The 25,581-nt window shown below is 43.5% G+C and overlaps 1 protein-coding gene across 2 annotated transcripts in view; it reads left to right on the top strand.

Moving 5' to 3' along the window:
* The window catches only part of SUGCT (succinyl-CoA:glutarate-CoA transferase), a 1,771,027-nt gene that overhangs the window by 1,719,232 nt on the left and 26,214 nt on the right, over window positions 1-25,581 (top strand). The window contains exon 14 of one of the 2 annotated variants that reach the window (XM_073676601.1): window positions 2,737-2,848. The exons of the other annotated variant lie outside the window; for it this stretch is intronic. Coding sequence (XP_073532702.1) covers window positions 2,737-2,831 — 95 coding nt within the window. The 3' untranslated portion in view covers window positions 2,832-2,848. Of the gene's footprint in view, window positions 1-2,736; window positions 2,849-25,581 lie in introns of those variants that run through there. 2 annotated transcript variants of the gene reach the window in all.

The following is a 25,581-nucleotide window of genomic DNA, read 5'->3' as shown; positions in this document are numbered from 1 at the left end:
TGCAGATGTTACAGTTGCTTTAACACCTACCCCACGGACACAACCTTTTTTTCCCTTCCCAACACGCCTATTCCTCTTTCCACCTGCAGCAGGCCTTTTTCCACTCATTTTGGTGGTTAACTATTTGACAACTCTGGAGTTGTTTGCACAAAAAACGATGGATGGGAACTGAGCAGAGCTGAGTGGCCAAACTGTCTTAATAGCCCAAAAGGATTGGCTGGGTTAGATGCAGTAAAACAATTTTATTACATACAGAAGTGGTGGAGCTTAGTATAGATGGACTAATAGAATGAGTCCCACACACTGCTACAAGCCCAAAATTATTTTCCGAGCTAGAAGCAGATAAAAATTATTTGTAATTTGCAAGATGGAGGAGCTTAGTATAGATGGACTAAGAATAAGTCCCACACATTGCTACAAGCCCAAAATTATTTTCCGAGCTAGATGCAGATAAAAATTATTTGTAATTTGCAAGCTGGTGGAGCTTAGTATAGTTGGCCTAATAGAATGATGCTATGCCCAAAAGGTTTTACTTGGCTAGGTGCAGTAAAAAAAATTGTATTCTATTCACAGGTGGTGTAGCTTGCAACACAGATACTCTACTCCACTGACTAACGCACACTGCAAGAGGCCAAAAACGATTTGCTTTGCTAGATTTAGCCAAATGCTGTGAAAAACACTTGCACAGCACTGGCACAGACCTGCCTGGCAAAAAGTCCTAGGAAATGCTGTAAAATAATCCTCAAAAGGACTGCAATTACAATTAGTCCCTATACCCAACCTATCTATTTAAGAGCACAGACCTGCCTGCTAAAAGTCGTAGGAAATGCTGTAACCTAGTCCTCAAAAGGAGTGCAATCACAACTATTCCCTACTCCCAAGCTATCTGTATATTTCAGAGAAAATTGGCTTGAAATTAACACTGAAAGTATAGTGCACACAGCAACAGCGGTGCCGTCTAACACGCTGCTGCAGCAGTGAGAAAATGGTGGCGACGGGTAAAATGGCTGGGTCTTATATGGCAAGGACATGTGACATACACAGCCAATGACACATGCCCTTGTGTGAAAAAAAGCAGTTCGCTCCGCGTGTGCGCTGCTGATAGGCTGACAGATTACACCTCCCCACTGTAAATGTGGGAAAGAGAAAAAAAAATGGAGATCTTCATTATTTCTGCAGAGATCCATCCCCTGCCCCTCCCCCCGCCCCGCTGTACTCTCAAACTGCGTATTCACATTGATTATCAGCATTACTGTGAAAAAATCCAGTTATGATTTTGGTGCACAAACAGTTATCGAACATAACCTTGAACAGCCGGATTTTTTTCAAATCGTTCGTGTTCGCCGAAAAGCTCGAACACCGCTCAAAACAGCTCGAACTTGAGATGGGCGAACAATTCGAGTCGAACAACGCTCATCTCTAGTGATCAATGCAGAATTGGTGCCTTGTTTTTATTATACCTTTTCTCTGATTGTTCCTCACTTGGTTTTGGCTCTCGCTCCTGAAAAAAAATGCTGACCAAATACTGTCCAAATACTGATATTGGGGCCGTGGCCTAAAACACATGCTTGACAAATGCTCCATTCACACGTGATACAGGACCACTATGCTCTATCGGCCAGTGTGTAGGACTACCACTGATCTATCAATTATCACCGATCCAGTGAAAATTTGTAATAACTTTACAATCAGAATACCCTTCCTGTTAGGCAATAACAAAACAAACAAAAGTAAGGGTATGTGCACACTTTGTCATCTAGACATCGGCGCAGCATTCTCAGGCTGCTTAAGAAGAATGTCAGTGGTCGTTTTCCAGAGCTGGCATTGCTGTCATCCTTGTGGCGGCTCCTCCAGGGGCAACTTTCACTCTATACTTCTAAGTATAGAGAACAGATGACTTCCCAGCAGAAGTCGCCCAAAGAATGAGCATGTTACTTCTTTTCACAGCTTCAGGGTTTCCAAAGCTGTTAAAAGAAGTGACATAAGGCTATGTGCCCACGATGCAGAAATAAAGCAGAAAATTTCCACAGCGTTTTTGCATGTTCTTGGCAGTAAAAACGCTTGCGGATTTTGCACGCGTTTTTGACACGTTTTTGCAGCGTTTTTACATGTGGATTTGACTTGCGTTTCTCAAATGCATTGGGACCTCAAACCCGCATGCAGAAATGCACAAATAATGGACATGCTGCGGATTTTTCCACAGGGAAAATCCGCTGCGGAAAAATCCGCAGCATTAGCACAGAACATGCAGATTTTCATTGGGGATCATGGGGCACGGATTACAAAGCGTTTTGCAAGCGTTTACGCTGCAGAAATTCCGCAGCAAAAAACGGTTGAAAAAAGCATAGTGGGTACACAGCCTAAGACTGAACATGTACACAGCAGTGTCATTGTGACATTGCTGTGCATTATATTCATTTTATTGGGCGATTTTGAGGGAGGAATCCGCCTATTAAAGAAGCTCATTGCTCAATATTTATGAATAAGTTAGAATGCTGAACAGGGTATACACATAGCTAGGGAATTTCTACCTATCGTGATATTCCAAAAGTACTACAAAAAGTGTTACTTAAAAGAGTATCTAATTGACTCCATATGTGTCGCAGGCTGTCTGCAATCAAATCGGTATTTAAAATTATTAAAGATGTCTATTGTCCAAGCAAGAAAGTATGATAACTACTTGCACAATTATATACTTGACTTCTAAACTGCTATTGCTCTTGTAAACTTTTCCAGAATCACCTTACGGCTACATTACACCAGATTGGTATGCAGTTCAGAACAGCTGGGTATACAATATGGCTTCTTATACCGTCAACAATTCATTGTGAATGCTGAAGCAGTCCCCAGATGAAGATCGTCTATATGACAAACACTGCTTCTGAATTTGGTGGTAGGAAATGTCTGTATAGCAGAGATTTGAACATAAGGTTGCTTATACCAGTAGTGTGTAATCTATCATAAATATGTATTTTTTTTACCTGGTGTAAACACTACTGTTGTGAATCTGACATTTCTAATTTTTTGTTTCTGCGCCTCTCCATTCCTGAGATATGACCCCTTCTTTCCTATATATAATTTTTTTTTTAATCAGCTAGGTGTGATACTGTTGATGAACATGCCCACTTCACTAAAAAGATTAGATTTACATAAGAGGAAGGAGTGCCATATCTGAGGAACAAAGAAATTCAGGAACAGCAAAAAACCAATGCCAGATTCTATACAATAGAAGCATTTACACCAGATGAAACAATAATATTCCTGTTACGGCTGTGTCAGGTTTGACAGACAGTCATTCTGGATCTGGCTGTAGAAGGTCGCTGTGTTTGGCCTTGCAGACACCTTCTTGATCCTTTCATCATCCCTCCCTCTCTAGGACCCAGCTGTGATCTCCACCTTCTGCTGCTAATTGACACACCTTTGCTAGATCTTTAAACACACTCAGTTTCTCCAGAGACTTGCTGGTGATAGTGAATTCCTCTGTTTAGTTCTGAATTCTAGTAGTCGGCTAGATTCTCCTTGGAGTTCCTTTGTGGATTGTAGTGGTCATCTTCCTGGTGTGTTCTCAAAGCTAAGTGTATCCCCTTGCATGTTTCCCTTGTTTGTCTTTAGTTGCAGTGGGGCTGACTAGTGTTCACCCCTCCCCCTCCCTACCTAGGGCCTAGCAATAGGGTCAGCCAGGGCGAAGGTATCCTGCTCGGCGATAGGTGGGTAAACTATTTAGGGATGATAGGGGAGTCAGGGAGTTGTTAGTTCTGCTTAGGGGTCTCCACTTCTCCTTTTCCTAGTTGCTGGGCTTTCCCCTTTTTCCCATCGTCATACGCTGGGTTCTTCCCATACCTAGCATGACAATTCCTTTGATAAGTTAGTTGAATTGAAATTTGGCAATTTTTTTTAATTCAAACTGAACAATTTCTCTCCCATCCTCAGAATAAATGACAATTTGCTGATTTCTGGAGGTCCTTCCACTAGGATCACCATCGATTCCAAGAACCCGGCTCACAAGTGCATGCACACGACCCTCCAGTCATCATCTTCGGGATGCCTGTGTGCCATAGTCTAAAATCTCTGCTATAATTTCTGCTCCTTTCTGGAGTAATAATATTGAATCTGTTGGGTTGCTGCTGACACCACATTAGCTCCATCGTCTTTTTATAAAAAACTGCAAGGCCAGCGCAAAAAGATGTTACAAATTTTGTTGAACAAATGTGGTTTGCACCAAAATGTGTGGCTCTTTAGAACCTGACAGTTGGCATAAATTTTGTCATGAATTGTCTGAAGATTTTACAGAGTTCCTAAACATATGTAGTCAAGAGATTTAGCAAGTTTTGTTTCATCAGGTTTGAAATTGTATTGTCTAAGTGAGACTACACCTATGTATTAATGTTTTTTTTAAATAAACTATTTTATTGTTCTATCCAAATTATATAGAACAATAATTTATATAGTTACATCTGGAAACAGATTTTAGAGAATTTTAACTTGCGAAAATAGAAAGCACGATACAATATAATAGGTTATTTAGGGACATATACAGATTTCGACCCATGTAAACCAAAGTAACATAATAATAAATGTGACGGAATAGGAGTCTTGAAAGCATTAGCATACAGAGTACAATGACCCTTCTATCACCGGTGTTCCTGTTAAGTAGGTCAGCATCAAGAGCAAACTAAATCAGATAAAAGTAGGCGAAAAGAGCAGAAGATAGCAACTGATGTATAGAGACATGGGAGATAAACACATAAGTAGAAGCATCATTGTGGTAAAATGAGCTCGATGCATACAGACCATGGATCAATGTAGAAAAGTAGGTGCAAAACATAAAGTAAAGGCTAACTAGGTGACATTAACAAGTAAATTTTCAGTAGGAAACATCCCCATTTTCCCAGGATTAACTATGGCCTATAAATACACAGATAGTAAAGTGGTTTTATGCCCTCCTACCACTGATGAAGGGCAGGAGGCCAAGAACCAGCAATAATGATATAAGAATAGCATAATCATTTGTCAGAAAGTTCAAACTGTATTATAAGGGTATAATAATTAAGATTAGTATGAAAAAATAGTGCAAAATACCTAGTTTAGTAATAAGTCTCATAGGCAGACAACCATGAGTCATAGATGACCCTGGAAGGGAGATGACATTTGTCTCCTTGTCATACTAGATAGACATCTAGCCACTGGTGGACACAGAAAGAAAAGGGGCCCTGTGTAAGAGCAGTACATGTGCCCGTGCAGTCCAATAGTTCTGTCTATGACCGAAGCTGCTTGCTGCTTTAGAAGTGGTGGGCTCCCTTAACTCTTGGGCCCATGTGCGTCTGCATGGGTTGCACTAATGATATGTCCCCTGCTGCAACTTGCAGCAGCAATAGTGACTGGAACCACCAATAACTTAAAAGTGCATTTGAGATCATTTTTATCCAGTGATCTGTCAGATTATTGTATGGTGTAAGGATTCTATGTTATAAGATAGTATTATTACAGAAATACAAATAAAGAGGTCACAAAGTTGAATGGTCTAATAAATGGACCACACATTAACCTCATGGGAAGTAGTCCACTGTCCTACTTCCCTGCCACTTATAGTCTCCGATCTCTCCACTCTTTAGTGGAGATGAGCGGTGTTCGACTCGAACTGTTCGCCAATCTCAAATTCGAGCTGTTTTGGGCGGTGTTCGAGCCGTTCGACGAAGACGAACAATTTGAAAAAAATTCGGCTGTTCGAGGTTATGTTCGATAACTGTTCGTGCACCAAAATCATAACTGGATTTTTTCTCAGTAATGCTGAAAATTAATGTTAATACGCAGTTTGAGTGTACAGCGGGGCGGGGGGAGGGGCAGGGGATGGATCTCTGCAGAAATAATGAAGATCTCCATTTTTTCTCTTTCGCGCATTTACAGTGGGGAGGTGCGATCTGTCAGCCTATCAGCAGCGCACACAAGGAGCGAACTGCTTTTTTTCACACAAGCAAGGGCATGTGTCATTGGCAGTGTATGTCACATGTCCTTGCCCTATAAGACCCAGCCATTTTCCCCATCGCCACCATTTTCTCACTGCTGCAGCTGCGTGTTAGACGGCACTGCTGTTGCTGTGTGCGTTATACTTTGTTAATTTCAAGCCAATTTTTGCACAAATTTACAGATAGCTTGGGAGTAGGGAATAGTTGTGATTGCAGTCCTTTTGAGGACTAGGTTACATAATTTCCTATGACTTTTATCAGGCAGGTCTGTGCTCTTAAATAGATAGGCTGGGAGCAAAGACTAATTGTAATTGCAGTCCTTTTGAGGGCTAGGTTACATCAGTTCCTATCACTTTTTGCCAGGCAGGTCTGTGCCAGTGCTGTGCAAGTTTTTTTCACAGCTTTTGGCTAAATCTAGCAAAGCATATCCTTTTTGGCCTCTTGCAGTGTGTGTTAGTCAGTGGAGTAGCCTATCTGTGTTGCAAGCTACACCACCTGTGTAAAGAATACAATTTTTTTTACTGCACCTAGTGAAGTAAAACCTTTTGGGCATAGCATCATTCTATTAGTCCATCTATACTAATCTCCACCAGGTTGCAAATTCAATGTAATTTTTATCTGCATCTAGCTCTGAAAAAATATTTTGGCTTGTAGCAGTGTGTGGGACTTGTTCTATTAGTCCATCTATACTAACCTCCACTAGGTTGCAAATTCAATATAGTTTTTTTCTGCATCTAGCTCAGAAAAAATATTTCGGCTTGTAGCAGTGTGTGGGACTTGTTCTAATAGTCCATCTATACTAACCTCCACCAGGTTGCAAATTCAATATAATTTTTTTCGGCATCTAGCTCTGAAAAAATATTTCGGCTTGTAGCAGTGTGTGGGACTTGTTCTATTAGTCCATCTATACTAACCTCCACCAGGTTGCAAATTCAATATAATTTTTATCTGCATCTAGCTCTGAAAAAATATTTCGGCTTGTAGCAGTGTGTGGGACTTGTTCTATAAGTCCATCTATACTAACCTCCACCAGGTTGCAAATTCAATATAATTTTTTTCTGCATCTAGCTCTGAAAAAATATTTCGGCTTCTAGCAGTGTGTGGGACTTGTTCTATTAGTCCATCTATACTAAACTCCACCAGGTTGCAAATTCAATATAATTTTTATCTGCATCTAGCTCTGAAAAAATATTTCGGCTTGTAGCAGTGTGTGTGACTTGTTCTCTTAGACCATCTATACTAACCTCCACCAGGTTGCAAATTCAATATAATTTTTTTCTGCATCTAGCTCTGAAAAAATATTTCGGCTTGTAGCAGTGTGTGGGACTTGTTCTATTACTCCATCTGTACTAACCTCCACCAGGTTGCAAATTCAATATAATTTTTATCTGCATCTAGCTCTGAAAAAATATTTCGGCTTGTAGCAGTGTGTGGGACTTGTTCTATTAGTCCATCTATACTAACCTCCACCAGGTTGCAAATTCAATATAATTTTTATTTGCATCTAGCTCTGAAAAAATATTTCGGCTTGTAGCAGTGTGTGGGACTTGTTCTATTAGTCCATCTATACTAACCTCCACCAGGTTGCAAATTCAATATAATTTTTTTCTGCATCTAGCTCTGAAAATATATTTCGGCTTGTAGCAGTGTGTGGGACTTGTTCTGTTAGTCCATCTATACTAACCTTCACCAGGTTGCAAATTCAATATAATTTTTTTCTGCATCTAGCTCTGAAAAAATATTTCGGCTTGTAGCAGTGTGTGGGACTTGTTCTATTAGTCCATCTATACTAACCTCCACCAGGTTGCAAATTCAATATAATTTTTTTCTGCATCTAGCTCTGAAAAAATATTTCGGCTTGTAGCAGTGTGTGGGACTTGTTCTATTAGTCCATCTATACTAACCTCCACCAGGTTGCAAATTCAATATAATTTTTATCTGCATCTTGCTCTGAAAAAATATTTCGGCTTGTAGCAGTGTGTGGGACTTGTTCTATTAGTCCATCTATACTAACCTCCACCAGGTTGCAAATTCAAAATAATTTTTATCTGCATCTAACCCAGCCAATACTTTTGGGCTAATACCACAGTTTGGCCACTCAGCTCTGCTCGGTTCCCATCTATTGTTTTTTGTGCAAACAACTCCAGAGTTGTCAATTAGTTAGCAACCAAAATGAGTGGCAAAAGGCCTGCTGCTGGTGGAAAGGGGAATAGGCATGTTGGGAAGGGAAAAAAAGGTTGTGTTCGTGGGGTAGGTGTTAAAGCAACAGTAACATCTGCAGAAGAAAGACCATCTTCCAGCCAAACTAAGATGTCTACTTCTTTTATCGGACAATGTGATAAGATCCCTTTCTTACGGCCACGTCAATCGCTACAAATTCCAGATGAGGCACAAAGGCAGCAGGTGTTTCAACGGATATCAAGTGCTCCTTTAAGTGGGCTCTCCTGCACCTCAACTTCAACATCACAAATACTCCAGTCCTCAGAGGTGTCACCCCAATCGCACTTGCTTCCTCACAGCTCCCAAGTCTCCAGCTACCTGTCTGAGGATGGGGTAGAACAGATGGTTGAGTCTGCAGAGCTGCTTACTCATACTATAGCCTGGGAATCAGAGGTCAGCTCCAGAGCTTCTGTGAATCCAGACGAGGAAATGATCTGCACTGATGCCCAGAATCTTTATGAGTCGGATCCAGGAACAGACGCAGAAGGTTCTGATCATAATCTAGACCCTCGTTCCCAAACTGTAACTCCTGTTGGTGGAGACAATGAGGAAGACGATGATGAGACTCAAATACCTGATCGGAGCGACAACTTGAGTTTTTTGTCAGGGCAGGAAGAGGTTGGCTCTGAGGACGACGGGTGTGGTAACACACAGGTTGATGATGACGAGCTTTGAGATCCCACTTACTGTCAACCCACAGTCAGCCAGTCAATGAGGTCAGCAGAGGAGGTGGAGGAGGATGCTAGTGATGATGAGGTCAGGTTGCGCCTTCCTGGACAGAGACGTAGTACTGGAAGCAGGTCAACAACTGCATCCTCAAAGACAACTCTGCCTCTGACCACAAGTCGTGGTGGCTCTTCAGGTCGCATGGGTGCTAAGCCTTGCATAGCCTGGGCATTTTTTCAGATCGATAAGGATGACCCAACTCATCTGTAACATTTGTCAGCAAAAGCTAACTACAGGCCAAAAAATACATAGTTTGAGTACTTCATGCATGAACCGGCACATGGATATGAAGCATAAGTTGCAGTGGGAAGCTCACTGTGCTACAATGCGGCCTAGCCGGCCGGTCCAACCACCGTCTGCCACATCTTGTGACTGGGGGGACAGCAGTCACACCTGTTTTGGGACGCAGACCTGCCACCTCTTTACCTGCAACAGTCAGCCTGATTGGCAGGTCATCATTTTCTTTGGAGGTGGAAACACCAGCTGGTGTTCAGCGCTGTCCGACATCAATAGCACCACCTTTGGATCAAGGCAACGTAACATGTCTGCCTGCATCTTCCTCACAGACCGGCAGTTTGCCGGGGACACCCTTATCAACCCCATCTAAGCAAAACAGCCAGCCCTCGGTCCCTCAGATGTGGACAAGTAAAAGACCATTTCCTCCTAGCCATGAGAAAGGTAAGAGGTTGAATTTCACCATCTGCAAGCTCTTGGCTACAGAAATGCTGCCTTTCCGCCTGGTGGACACAGAGGTTTTCGAGACCTGATGCCCAGTCGGCACTACTTCTCAAAGAAAAGCGTGCCTGCGCTCCACCAGCATGTCGCACACAACATCACCGCTTCTTTGAGAAACTGTGTGTGACAGGGTGCATTTCACCACAGACACTTGGACGAGTAGGCATGGACGGGGCGTTACATGTCGCTGACTGGGCACTGGGTAACTATGGTGACAGCAGGACAAGGGGCTGCTGTCCAAGTCTTGCCGTCCCCACGAGTTGTGCGTCAATCCTCTTTATCTCAAAGTTCCTCCACTGCTTCTGCTTCCTCAACCTCCTCTCGGTCCTCCACCTGCACCCAAAGCCTGTCTAGTCATGCCACAAGCTTTCTAACTGCGCAGAAGGGATCCTGCACACCTCCTTACTATGCTGGCAGCAGGGCTCAACGTCATCAGGCGGTTTTTACTTTGAAATGTCTTGGAAATGTGAGTCACACAGCTGAGGAGTTGTGGTCAGCTCTGGAGAACCAGTTTCATGAATGGTTGTCTCCACTGGACCTGAAACCAGGGAAGGCCATGTGCGACAATGCTACAAACCTGGGTGCGGCCCTTCGCCGGGGCAATGTCACACACGTGCCTTGTATGGCTCACATGTTGAACCTGGTTGTCCAGCAATTTTTAGCCTACTATCCCGGACTAGATGGCCTTCTGCAGAGGGCACGGTCGCTGTGTGCTCGCTTCCGCCTTTCGCATCCCGCAGCTCAGCGACTTACATCTCTACAGAAGTTGTTGGGCCTGCCACTTCACCGGCTAAAAAGCGATGTGCCTACCCAGTGGAATTCAACTCTGCACATGTTGCAGCGACTGTGGCAGCACTGACAAGCCCTGGTGCAATACGTTCTGACGTATAGCCTGGGCCAACTAGATCCAGAGGTGGGGCAAATCACGCTGGAGGAGTGGTCTCAGATCAGGGACCTATGCACCCTTCTGCACAGTTTTGAAATGGCGACGAAGATGTTTAGTGCTGACGATACCATTATCAGCATGACTATTCCGGTGATTTACATGCTGGAGCACATGTTAAACAGAATTCGGAGTCAGGTGGTGGCACAAGAGGATTTGGAGGAAGTAGAGGAGGAGGAGTTGTATGCGGAAGGGCTAACATCTGCAAGGTCTAGACGGTCGGCAGCACCAAGGCAGCAGGCATGTGAGGGTGGAGGAGATGGATTTTCCAGGGCGCAAGGTAGCAGCCAAACTAGTGAGGAAGGTGCAGGAGCCCAGGAAGAAGTGGAGGACGAACTGATGGAAGACTCATCAGATGAGGGAGACCTTGATCACATTTCTGTTGTGCGAGGTTGGGGGGAGAGGGCAGAGGAAGGAAGCATGATTGTTACCTTGCCACCAACACAAGAGGGACTCGGTGATCCTGGATGCGCAAGACACATGAGTGCCTTCTTGCTGCACTACCTGCAACATGACCCTCGAATTGTGAGAATTAGAAATAATCCTGACTACTGGGTTGCCACACTGTTAGATCCCCGGTACAAAAGTAAATTTGCAGAAATTATTCCTGCCATAGAAAGAGATGCGCGCATGCAGGAGTATCAGCAGAGACTGTTGCTGAATCTTACATGTGCTTTTCCCCAAAACACTAGTGGTGCACGTAGTGAATCTCACAGTTCGAACTTGCCAACCGTGGGACCGTCGAGTGTTCAGCACTCAAAACGTAACAAAAACACAGTATCTGCTGGTAACATCAATTTTGCGGAATCATTTCACCACTTTTTTAGCCCATCCTTTGCAAGGCCACAGGAGACAAGAAGTCTGACACATAGTCAACGCCTAGAGACGATGGTACAGGAGTATCTCCAAGTAAGCATTGAAGCAATGACTGTGTCACTGGACCCTTGCTCTTTTTGGGCTTCCAATCTGGATAAATGGCTGGAGCTCGCCTCTTACGCCTTGGAGATCTTGTCATGCCCCGCAGCCAGCGTTCTGTCTGAACATGTGTTCAGCGCTGCTGGTGGTGTGCTGACAGATAAGCGCACGTGGCTCTCCACTGTTAATGTAGACAGACTAACGTTCATAAAGATGAACAAATCATAGATCCGAAAGGACTTTTCTACCCCTGTGTCATCCTGGGGAGAGTAAAAGCTTGATGATTTGTTAAAATCACCTCACCAACCGTTTTAAGCTTTCAAATTAATAATCATGTTTATCTGTATCTTTGCTGGAAACTAATTTGGGCCTTGTAGCAGTGTGCAGTACTGATTCTATTAGGCCATCTATACTAAACTCCACCAGATTTAAAATTACTAATCATGTTTATCTGTATCTTGGCTGGAAAATTGTTTGGGCCTTGTAGCAGTTTGCAGTGCTGATTCTATTAGGCCATCTATGCTAAACTCCACCAGATTTAAAATTACTAATCATGTTTATCTGTATCTTGGCTGGAAAATAATTTTGGCCTTGTAGCAGTGTGCAGTACTGATTCTATTAGGCCATCTATACTAAACTCCACTAGATTTAAAATTACTTATCATGTTTATCTGTATCTTGGCTGGAAAATAATTTGGGCCTTGTAGCAGTTTGCAGTACTGATTCTATTAGGCCATCTATACTAAACTCCACCAGATTTAAAATTACTAATCATGTTTATCTGTATCTTGGCTGGAAAATAATTTTGGCCTAGTAGCAGTCTGCAGTACTGATTCCATTAGGCCATCTATACTAAACTCCACCAGATTTAAAATTACTAATCATGTTTATCTGTATCTTGGCTGGAAAATAATTTGGGCCTTCTAGCAGTTTGCAGTACTGATTCTATTAGGCCATCTATACTAAACTCCACCATATTTAAAATTACTAATCATGTTTATCTGTATCTTGGCTGGAAAATAATTTGGGCCTTGTAGCAGTTTGCAGTACTGATTCTATTAGGCCATCTGTACTAAGCTCCACCAGCTTTCAAATTAATAATAATTTTTAGCTGCATCTAGCCCGGAAAATAATTTTGGGGCTCCTAGAAGCGCTAGACACATGAGTGCCTTCTTGCTGCACTACCTGCAACATGACCCTCAGATTGTCAGAATTCGAAATAATCCTGACTACTGGGTTGCCACACTCATAGATCCCCCACACTCTTCGATCAACCTTTTCATTTTAATAAAGAGCAAAAAAATGGTCATTTTTGAAATTATAAGCATTAGCAGGTTATTAGAAACTGAAATCAAACAGTTTTCAACTCAAAACTTTATTCTAGGTGATGTTACATTTGCACATAGGACCCCTTGTTCGAAAGGAGCTTCTGAACTCTCTCGTCCATTGAATTTGTCAGGTTTTGGATGGTTTCTGCTTCAATTGTTTTGCATGAGGACAGAATACCCTCCCAGAGCTGTTGCTTAGATGTGAACTGCCTCCCACCATCATAAACACTCCTTTTGATGATGCTCCAGAGGTTCTCAATGGGGTTGAGGTCAGGGGAGCATGGGGGTCACACCATCAGTTTGCCACCTTTTATGCCCATATCAGCCAGAGATGCAGATGTGTTATGTGCAGCATGAGACGGTGCATTATCATGCATGAAAATTATCTTGCTGCGGAATACACGGTTCTTCTTCTTGAACCATGGCAGGAAGTGCTGTTTGAGAAACTACACATACATTATGGAGTTCATCTTTACCCCTTCAGGGATCCTAAAGGGGCCGACAATCTCTCTCCCCATGATTCCAGCCCAAAACATTACTCCACCTGCCCCTTGTTGGCGCCGTAGCCGTGTTTGCATGGGGTGTCCATCAACCAGCCATCCTCCACTCCATCCATCTGGACCATCGAGCATTGCACGGCACTCATCGGTGAACAAAACAGTTTTGAAGTCAGTCTTCATGTATTGTTTGGCCCGCTGGAGCCGTTTCTTCTTGTGTACAGTGGATAGAGGAGGTCGACAGGATGGCTTACGCACAGCTGCAAACCTCTGAAGGACCCTGCATCTTGTTGTTCGGGGGACGTTGGAGGCACCAGCAGCTTCAAAAACTTGTTTGCTGCTATGACAAGGCTTTTTTGCCACTGCTCTTTTAACCTGACGTAATTGCCTGTAGGAAAGAGTCCTCAATTTTCCCTTATCAGCACGTACACATGTGTACTGTGAATCAGCTACATACTTCTTGATTGTGCGATGATCAGGATGAGGTGTCTTGGCAATGTTGATTGTAGTCATGCCTTGACCTAAACACTCCACAATTTGTTGCTTCTCAGCAGCCGACACATCCTTTTTCTTTCCCATTTTGGCAGAAAATGTAGGCTGCTTAATAATGTGGGACAGCCTTCTTAAGTAGTCTTGCCTTTCATTGGACACACCTGCCAAACTAATTAGCACAGGTGTCTGCAATTGCTTACAGTGATATAAAGAGCCCTGACACACATCACCATCAATGAGCTTAACTGACAAACAAAAAAATTCTTACCTTATCACTCCAAAACACTTTTTGCATAATAATTTGGAACACAGTGTACATGTGCTTTTCCACAAAACACCAGTGGTTCACGTAGTGAATCTTACAGTTTTAACTTGCCAACCGTGGTCTGTATGGAGTTGTTCAATGAAGGGCCCAAAATTAAGATAACATAGACGGGAGAGGTCTCTATGAATGCGAATTCCTAAGTATTTGATACCCTGTGAGGGCCAGGCAAAGGGAAAGTTGGACTGGATGGAATCCTGTATGGATTTGTGGAGGGAGACATTGAGGGTCTCAGACTTCGCTGCATTGATTTTAAAATTTGACCATGTAACAAAGTGATCTATTTCAGCCATAACAGCAGGGATGGATATATGTGATTGAGTGAAATATACTAGGACATCATCAGCAAATGCAGAGCTCTTGTATTTGGTGCCTCCCACCTCAATCCACCTAATATTGGGGTTATGGCGAATTGATGAGAGCAGGTGCTCCGTCACTAGGATGTTTAAGAGAGGGGACAGAGGACATCCCTGCCTTGTCCCATTGGTGATTATGAAAGGTGATGTAAATGTTCCATTTATCTTCAGCCTAGGTGACGTATTGCGATACAGGGCCGTGATTTTGGCTATAAATGGGTCCCCTAGACCCCTACCCCAAGCTTTTTAAGAGAATAATATATGGCGTGCCAGGAGACTCTATGGAATGCTTTCTCAGCATCCAATGAGAGTATCTAATTACAAATTTTTAACTGCATCTAGCCCAGGAAATACTTTGTGCCTAGTAGCAGTGTCTGCTAGTCAGAGGATTATCCCAGCTGTTAAACAAGCTACACCACCTGTAGTTTGGACACTTAATTTTTTCAAACGAAATGGTTCGGGCCGCCGGGACACTCAGTGAAGAGCATCGGGGAGGCGCCGCAAGGCACAGAGGCTGGGACTTGCGGTAGGACGCCTTGCTGTGGACCGCCAAGCTCGATCCTTATAAATGCTTTTTAACTGCAGCAGCTTTAGTGGATGCTACTGGAGCTGGAATTACTGCGGCTGCTGGCATGAGACTTGCCCTCCAATAGATCCTTGTAAAAGGATTTAAAGTGTACTCATTCAAGTTAAAGAGACAATTTAAATTAAAAAGATTAGACCTGCCTCCAACGCAGGGGGGCTCGCTCGACCCACCAGCGGACAGGCACCAGTATTGGGAGAGGGGGGCTGGCCGTCAGGGTCCACCGCGGCTCTGGCACAAGCCCGGCGACACGGAGATCGCACGGGCAGGAACGGACTGGCCGTGTCGGCTTCGCACTTTTTTGGATTTTAGAAGGGCATGACATGCCTATATCTGTGTCTCCCCCTCCTTTTACTCCTTCACCTCTTTTCTTTTCACATGACTATATGTACTTGTCACTTTTCCATGTGTTAGTTGTGTCTTCTGAGCAGTTTGTCAGCTTTTGGACACCTTTGAAGGTGTTTTCTATGTGTTTCTATGTGTTTTTGTTTGCCTGCCATTGGTTTTAACGGTGTTCAACGGTGTTCGACGAACAGTTCGACGAACAGTTCGGTGAACATACGGGTGTTCAATGAACCGAACCGAACTCGAACATTACTGAGGTGGCTCAACACTACTCTTTAGGCTTCCCTGGTACAGTCACATAAGCCCTAGCTTCTTCCTCCTGCTGTAATTGCTGAGTCTTCCTCTTGGCAATCGATCTTCCCAAACCAATGTTATGCTGACACAGGATAGTTAAGACACCCTAACCCATCTCTCTCCAATAAGTTTCTATAATTTTTGATTATTATTCTTGTTTTCAGCTGTCACTAGCCCAGCCTATATCCTGACCATAATTATTGTCTGCTGTCTACCATTAAGGGGCATTTACATTACAAAATAATTGTGAACGAGCGGTGTTAAGAAAGCTTATTTTACAATTATCTGTAAACAGGCTGCCAATAACCCAATGATGAAGAAAAACACTCGTTCATGAGGTGAAATGATCTTTCGCAAACACAAAAGATCATCGTTCTTGGTGGTGCATCATCCTGTGTTAACAGGACTTTCACTGTCAAGAACAATGGCAGCCTATATGCACTGACCGATTTGGTATAGATCGCTCAGTTCACATCATTTACTTTGGTATACCTGTGTAAACAAGCATTCAAACAAACGCCAATCGGTAAAGTTAACTGATAAGCAGTCATATTGTACTGCTAATCGGTCCATGTAAACTGACCTTTACCTTCTGGATTTCACCCTTATTGAATGAAAATCTGCTTGACTTATGGCTCATTTCTTTTCCTTATTTCTGAGACTACTGTCAGCTGTTGATCATATCAGCTACTGTAAGGTTATGTCCTCTTCCTCTATAAAGGAGTAAGTGATAAAGTCCTGGACGGGAGATATGTGTTGCTGAGGTGGGTAGCTTCAGTGATGTAAATCTTGGAAATGAAGGTTCCAGCAATATAGGTTGCTGAGAAGTTTTTTTAATGGGACCGAATTTTGGGTCCAGGTTTTAGGAGCGACCAGAAGAGCTTGGATGGGAATGGTCACTCCCATAGCTCTAGTCCGGGCTTTTCAGCTCTTATAAGAGGCAGCTGAGCTTTCTCAGAAAGGGTCAATGTGTGTGAGGAGGGAAGGACTCTAAGGTTGTTTAGCCTCTGCAGGACCTTTGGGAGTTGAAGCTGTATCTGAGTGGGTGTGTCTGTACTGCTGTACGAGCTATTTATTTTCGGTTGTACCTTCATGCCGGAAATCTGTTTTTTGTTTTGTCTGGAGACCTCCAAAGTTTATGAAAACAATAAACTCCACCTGTTTGGACCCAATTGCATTGCCTGTGTGCGCGCTAACAGATGCCCAAGGACTTGAAACCCTATGCCTGGCAAACCCTGCACTGAGGTCCAGATCACTGTATAGCTGTTAAAGGGAAAAGTACAATGGGTCCCAGGATCCCCACTTCTTAGTCTAACCCAAGGAACCGCTCATCCAGGCAGGCCTTGTAGAATCCAAAATTGTCTGTATCTACATGTAGAGTATATTAGTAATACTTGAAGGCAATCATGTACATGAGCCCAGCACTATGCTATGCTTGAGATTTCCATCTTAGCCTGCCCTGTAGAGTTTGCCAGTAATTGTGTTCAGCTTTCATTGCCATTTAGACCATATTATTTAATAATTACTTACTGTATAGTCTGTAGATATTGTGCATTCAGATCAGCTTCTATTAAACATTTAGGGCAAAATAAAATATTCTTCAAGGTAATGCAATTTATTCTGCTCTTGGCCATCTAAATGAGAGCAGTTTAAAGAAAAAGGTCACCTAAAAAAGTAAAAATTTAACAACATCTGCCTTCCAATTAAATGCTCGCAATGCAAGTTGTTTTTGTAATATAAAAGCGAGGCCTTTCACTATAACAGGACTTATTTTTGATTGCATCAACAGTATTCATGACTTCAGGGAATGGGCTCTATCATGGGGGTTCTTACTAACAACGTTGTTTTATACCTTGGTATGACTGTAAAACATATTTTGCAGAAACCACAGCGGCTTTCGTTCTGTTATAGCTTTGCTGTCTCGGCTGCTGTACAAAGGTGTGCTCTGTTTATCATGCAGCATTACTTATGCCGCAGAAACAACACGTTCACTATTTTGTTGAATAGAAGCAAATATGTGTAAAACATAATTTATAACATTGAGCTTAATTTATCCATAGATGGGGAGCAGTTATTCTCTACCTGTATCTCGATTTCTACAGATCATTCACTATTTGTAATCCACGGTACTTTATACTATACTGGACAGGGTGGTTCAGTGTTAAATTCATTCAGCTATTAAAGCCACAGTTGACTTTTTGTCTTTTTGCTATCAAGCTATTATAGAAAGAATATATACCACAGACCTTCAATCATATGACTTGTGTAATTTACTATTACTATTGAGAAACTCCCAGAAACAGTTTGATTTGTGTCATCATAATTAAACACACTCCGGGATTGTTTCCTAGGAATTTTCAGAGATGATTAGCTCTAAATCCTGATCTTTTGGTTTGGCTCGCCTTACCCGAAATGCCACAGGCATATATTTTAGCTTGTTTCATATAACCTCAAAGCCATCAGGCGAAGTGCAGAAAATCCCATGGAAGTTACTGGGCAAACAAGCTGCTTTCTATGGGGTTTTCCTTTAGGCTGCGTGCACACGATGCGTTTTTCATGCGTTTATGCTGCGGAATTTCCGCAGCGGAAACGCATCAAAAACACATGGTAATCCGCACCCCATGGTCCCCAATGGCATTCTGCAATGTCAATGCACATGCTGCGGATTTTTCCGCAGCGTTTCTGCAGCGCAAATAAATCCGCAGCATGTTTATTAATTTTGCAGAAGCGCCGCCATTCACTTGCATTGAGACGCATAGAATCCGTGTCTGTACATTTGTACAAGTGGATTTTATGCCTCTCTATGTGCGGATGGTACCCAGTTCTGGAGGAGAGGAGACTCTCATCCAGACCTGGGTACCATTGTACCTGTAAAAAAAAGAATAAAATAATAAAGTTTATATTCACCTGTCCGGCGGCCCCAGCAGCGCTTCTCCTTCCTGGACCTGAGATGACGTCGCGGTCATGTGACCTCAGGCTGTCTCGCGAGATTCCGGCAACCCGGAAGAAGCCAGGACGAGCGCGACAGCACACGCGGCGGGGGATCGGGGGTAAGTATAGCTTTATTTTTTAATTTTTACGGTCACACTGTATAAATCCATGCCTTTTGCATGGATTTATATAGTGTGACCTAGTTGTCAAGCACTTTCCAAGTGATGCTATCGCCTGGAAAGCGCTTGTCAGTCCGCATGCGGAAACACATGCGTTAACGCATGTGGGTACGCATGTGAATCCGCATGTATTCCGCATGTATTCTGCAGGAAAAACGCATGCACAATCCGCATGCGTTTTTTCTGCCAGGGAGATGCAGAAATGCTGCAGAAATTTTCTGCTTCATTTCTGCATCGTGGGCACATAGCCTTACAGTTAGAAGAACAACCGTTTTTTGCTCTTTATAAGAAAATGATAGTAGGACATCACTTGATCTTCGCCATCGGTTGCCTTCTGCTATTTGGCTTGAATGAAGGAGCATCCTGCATTATGCTATCAGATTAAAAAAAGGAACCTTATTGACTCATTTTCAGTTTATAAGTTATTGAACAAATTCATTGTACCTAAAAGGGGAAGCCATGATAGCAGCATGAGCAGAGAAAACAAACCAGATCATTGTAAGATGGTGTGATAAACTTAAGCTTGTGGATGCAAGTGCAACTTCTAAATCCCACACTTGTGGTACCATACTGTTTAGTAAGCTCTTTTATTTAATACTGCTAATAATAGTAATATTAATTAACTTTTTGTACAATAAAAATTTAGTATTTGATATGATGAATGAGATTCATTGCATCATATGGGTAAAACAGACAACATAATAAAGCAGGTGTTGTGCAGCTTATGGTTATTAACCCCTTAAGCCCCGAGGGTGGTTTGCACGTTAATGACCAGGCCAATTTTTACAATTCTGACCACTGTCACTTTATGAGGTAATTACTCTGGAACGCTTTAACGGATCCCCCTGATTCTGAGAATGTTTTTTCGTGACATATTGTACTTCTTGATTGTGGCGAAAATTTCTTTGATATCACTTGCGTTTATTTGTGAAAAAAATGAAAATTTGGCAAAAATTTGGAAAATTTTGCAATTTTCAAAATTTGAATTTTTATGCCCTTAGATCAGAGAGATATATCACACAAAAGAGTTAATAAATAACATTTCCCACATGTCTACTTTACATCAGCACAATTTTGGAAACAAAATTTTTTTTTGTTAGGGAGCTATAAGGGTTAAAAGTTGACCAGCGATTTCTCATTTTTCCAACAAAATTTACAAAAACATTTTTTAGGGACCACATCACATTTGAAGTCACTTTGAGAGGTCTTTATGACAGAAAATACCCAAAAGTGACACCATTCTAAAAACTGCACCCCTCAAGGTGCTCAAATCCACATTCAAGAACTTTATTAAAACTTCAGGTGCTTCACAGGAATTTTTGGAATGTGGAAGAAAAAAATGAACATTTAACTTTTTTCACAAAAATGTTACTTTAGACCCAATTTTTTTTATTTTCACAGGGGTAACAAGAAAAAATGCACCCCAAAATTTGTTGTGCAATTTACCCTGGGCACGCAGATACCCAATATGTGGGGAAAAAACACTGTTTGGGTGCACGGCACGGCTCGGAAGGGAAGGAGCGCCATTTGACTTTTTGATTGTAAAATTTGCTTGAATAATTAGCGGACGCCATGTTGTGTTTGGAGAGCCCATGTGTGCGCAAACATTGGAGCTCCCCCACAAGTCACCCTATTTTGGAAACTAGACCCCCCAAGGCACCTATCTAGATGCATAATGAGCACTTGGAGCCCCAGGTGCTTCACAAATTGATTCGTAAAAATGAAAAAGTGAAAAAAAAAACACTTTTTCATTTTATGAATCAATTTGTGAAGCACCTGGGGGTTCCAAGTGCTCACAATTTGAGCCGATTTTCCATTCAATTTGTTAGCGGACACCATGTCACGTTTGGAGAGCCCGTGATGTGCCTAAACAGTGGAGCTCCCCCACAACTGACCCCATTTTGGAAACTATACCCCTCAAGGATTTTATTAAGGTGTATAGTGAACATTTTGAACCCAGAGGTACGGCACAGAATTTGTTTACATTAGGTCATCTTATTGAATAAGTTGTCATTAGTAGTGTTGAGCCACCCCCGTAGTGTTCGAGTTCGGTTCGGTTCGTCGAACACCCGTGTGTTCGCCGAACTGTTCGTCGAACTGTTCGTCGAACACCTTCGAACACCGTTAAAACCAATGGCAGGCAAACAAAAACACATAGAAACACATAGAAAACACCTTCAAAGGTGTCCAAAAGCTGACAAACTGCTCAGAAGACACAACTAACACATGGAAAAGTGACAAGTACATATAGTCATGCGAAAAGAAAAGAGGTGGAGGAGTAAAAGGAGGGGGAGACACAAATATAGGGCATGTCATGCCCTTCTAAAATCCAAAAAGTGAGAAGCCGACACGTTCAGTCCGCTCCTGCCCGTGCCACCTCCGTGTTGCGGGGTTTGTGCCAGAGCCGCGGTGAACCCTGACGGCCAGCCCCCCTCTCCCAATACTGGTGCCTGTCCGCTGGTGGGTCGAGCGAGCCCCCCTGTGGTGGAGGCAGCTCTAAGCTTTTTAATTTAAATTGTCTCTCTAATTTGAATGAATACACTTTAAATCCATTTACAAGGATCTATTGGAGGGCAAGTCTCATGCCAGCAGCCACGTAATTCCAGCTCCAGTAGCGTCCACTAAAGCTGCTGCAGTTAAAAAGCTTTTATAAGGATCGAGCTCGTCTGTCCACCGCAAGGCATCCTACTGCCAGTCCCAGCCCCTATGCCTTGGGGTGCCTCCTGATGCTCTTCACTGAGTATCCCATGGTCCCGAAGCATTTCCTTTGAAAAAATTAAGTGTCCAAACTACAGGTGGTGTAGCTTGCTTAACAGCCGGGATAATCCGCTGACTAGCAGACACTGCTACTAGGCACAAAGTATTTTCTGGGCTAGATGCAGTTAAAAATTTGTAATTAGATACTCTCGTTGGATGCTGAGAAAGCATTCCATAGAGTCTCCTGGCACGCCATATATGATTCTCTTAAAAAGCTTGGGGTAGGGGTCTAGGGGACCCTTTTATAGCCAAAATCACGGCCCTGTATCACAATACGTCACCTAGGCTGAAGATAAATGGAACTGTAGCACCCTGAGGGCTAGGTTGCTACAGAGGTATTGCACCTCACCCAGAGGTGTCATATCTCACTCTCAGGTAAGGATGGAGTGTGGATCAGGACCCGACACCTGCATGCATTACACCACATTGCCGTGGGGCAGGGCGACCAATATGCCTCTGAGATGGGCATGACAGTCCCTGTCCCTGGCTGGAGTGGGGGGATGGAACACTGAGGAAGGGGAACCCTGTAGTGCAGGAGCAGGGAGGAAGCAGTTCCTGGGTGCATTGAGAAGGGAGTATAAAAGGTGGGCACCATCTTAGTTCAGTGCAGAGAAGTCTGAGCAGAAGTGGCAGGGAGCAGGGGCTCTGCATGAGCTCTGCTCCGGAGGCGGGCCTAGTAACAGAGGCCCAGGCCTGGAAGAGGGAGAAGGAAGGAAGAGGAGCGGAGAAGGCTCCAGGAACGAGGAATGAAGGGATCCCAGGGGTGCGGATGGGCGAGTCGCCACCGCATGCCCGAATCCACCTGCGTGGAGGGGTCAGGCCAAAGGGGGAGACCGGTCCCCGAAACTAGTGGAGGCAGGAAATGACCCTCAGCTAGAAACCGGAGGCTCTGACATTTTATGTGGCGCAGCCCCTCGCTACACCCGCTAGGAAGGCACCACATAGGGTCAGGGAAACTGGCGCCAAGTTTACCAAGAGGAGGCCCGAGGCAGCCGGACAGAAGGGTTGGTAAGAAAGGCCAGACAAAGGACACACAAAGGGGGTCCTGTGAAGTGCTCCAAAGTTATCTGGGAGTTGTCTGAGCCCCTCACCTGGTGAGCACAGTACGACGTGGGCAGCCGTTACCTGCAGACGTGGTCTGGATAATAAGAACTGTGAGTAAAGGCCCTGGACTGCATCACTGACTCCGTGTCGTTACTGCTGCTGCCCTGCACCATCACCCCCATCCTCCGCATACACTGCCCTGAGGCTATACTCCTCCCGTGGGGAGTTATGCTATGCTTTGCTGCACCCACAACACCAGCCTCAGCGGTCTGCCCTGCAGCGGCGGTTCACTCTGAAAGCAATCCACGGGTGGCGTAGTCGGACATTTAAACATCAAAACCACATAAATAGTTCCGCCACTGGTTTGACCACCCTGAGCCACGGAACCGGGTCGCCGCCACGAAGACTACAACCACCAGCATCCACCATAAAGGGTCCAGCTCCGGGTGTCCCAAGGCCCAGGGGGTGCATCAGAACATTTTCATCACCTTTCACAATCACCAATGGGACAAGGCAGGGATGTCCTCTGTCCCCTCTCTTATACATCCTAGTGACGGAGCACCTGCTCTCGTCAATTCGCCATAGCCCCAATATTAGGTGGATTGAGGTGGAAGGCACCGAGTACAAGTGCTCTCTATTTGCTGATGATGTCCTAGTATATATCACTCAATCACATATATCCATCCCTGCTGTTATGGCTGAAATAGATCACTTTGTTACATGGTCAAATTTTAAAATCAATGCAGCGAAGTCTGAGGCCCTCGATGTCTCCCTCCCCAAATCCATATAGGATTCCATCCAGTCCAACTTTCCCTTTGCCTGGCCCTCACAGGGTATCAAATACTTAGGAATTCCTATTCATAGACACCTCTCCCATCTATGTTATCTTAATTTTGGGCCCTTTATTGAACAACTCCATACAGACCACGGTTGGCAAGTTAGAACTGTAAGATTCACTACGTGAACCACTGGTGTTTTGTGGAAAAGCACATGTACACTGTGTTCCAAATTATTATGCAAAAAGTGTTTAGGAGTGATAAGGGAAGAATTTGTTTGTTTGTCAGTTAAACTCATTGATGGTGATGTGTGTCAGGGCTCTTTATATCACTGTAAGCAATTGCAGACACCTGTGCTAATTAGTTTGGCAGGTGTGTCCAATGAAAGGCAAGACTACTTATGAAGGCTGTCTCACATTATTAAGCAGCCTACATTTTCTGCCAAAATGGGAAAGAAAAAGGATGTGTCGGCTGCTGAGAAGCAACAAATTGTGGAGTGCTTAGGTCAAGGCATGACTACAATCAACATTGTGCGATGATCAGGATGAAGTGTCTTGGCAATCAAGAGGTATGCAGCTGATTCACAGTACACACGTGTGCGTGCTGATAAGGGCAAATTGAGGACTCTTTCCTACAGGCAATTATGTCAGGTTAAAAGAGCAGCGGCAAAAAAGCCTTGTCATAGCAGCAGACAAGTTTTTGAAGCTGCTGGTGCCTCCAACGTCCTCCGAACAACAAGATGCAGGGTCCTTCAGAGGTTTGCAGCTGTGCATACGCCATCCTGTCGACCTCCTCTATCCACTTCACACAAGCAGAAACGGCTCCAGTGGGCTAAACATTACATGAAGACTGATTTCAAAACTGTTTTGTTCACGGATGAGTGCCGTGCAGCGCTCGATGGTCCAGATGGATGGAGTGGATAATGGCTGGTTGATGGACACCCCACGCAAACATGGCTACAGCGCCAACAAGGAGGAGGTGGAGTAATGTTTTGGGCTGGAATCATGGGGAGAGAGATTGTCGGCCCCTTTAGGATCCCTGAAGGCGCTAAAGATGAACTCAATAATGTATGTGGATTTTCTCAAACAGCACTTCCTGCCATGGTTCAAGAAGAAGAACCGTGTATTTCACAGCAAGATCATTTTTTTGCATGATAATGCACCATCTCATGCTGCACATAAAACATCTGCATCTCTGGCTGATATGGGCATAAAAGGGGACAAACTTATGGTGTGACCCCCATGCTCCCCTGACCTCTACCCCATTCAGAACCTCTGGAGCATCATCAAAAGGAGTGTCTATGATGGCGGGAGGCAGTTCACATCTAAGCAACACCTCTGGGAGGGTATTCTGTCCTCATGCAAAACAATTGAAGCAGAAACCATCCAAAACCTGACAAATTCAATGGACGAGAGAGTTCAGAAGCTCCTTTCGAACAAGGGGTCCTATGTGAAAATGTAACATCACCTAGAATAAAGTTTTGAGTTGAAAACTATTTGATTTCAGTTTCTAATAACCTGCTAATGCTTATAATTTCAAAAATGACCATTTTTTTGGTCTTTATTAAAATGAAAAGGTTGATCGAAAAGTTTGGGGGATCTAAGAGTGTGGCAACCCTGTAGTCATGATTACTTCGAATTCTCACAATATGAGGGTCATGTTGCAGGTAGTGCAGCAAGAAGGCACTTATGTGTCTTGCGCATCTCGGAGCCCCAAAATTATTTTCTGGGCTAGATGCAGCTAAAAATTATTATTAATTTTAAATCTGGTGGAGCTTAGTATAGATGGCCTAATAGGATCATTGCTGCACACTGCTACAAAGCCCAAAGTATTTTCCAGCCAAGATACAGATAAACATGATTAGTAATTTTAAATCTGGTGGAGCTTATTATAGATGGCCTAATAGAATCAGTGCTGCACACTGCTACAAAGCCCAAATTATTTTCCAGCCAAGATACAGATAAACATGATTAGTAATTTGAAAGCTTAAAACGGTTGGTAGAGTGATTTTAACCAATCATCAAGCTTTTATTCTCCCCAGGATGACACAGGGGTAGAAAAGTCGTTTCGGATCCATGATTTGTTCATCTTTATGAACGTGAGTCTGTCTACATTATCAGTGGAGAGCCGCGTGCGCTTATCTGTCAGCACACCACCAGCAGCGCTGAACACACG

This window comes from Phyllobates terribilis, unplaced genomic scaffold (assembly GCF_046119375.1).
Source record: "Phyllobates terribilis strain yellow unplaced genomic scaffold, ASM4611937v1 Scaffold_4__5_contigs__length_816908805, whole genome shotgun sequence".
NCBI classification, from domain to species: domain Eukaryota; kingdom Metazoa; phylum Chordata; class Amphibia; order Anura; family Dendrobatidae; genus Phyllobates; species Phyllobates terribilis.
This window is presented reverse-complemented; position numbering and strand designations above follow the sequence as displayed.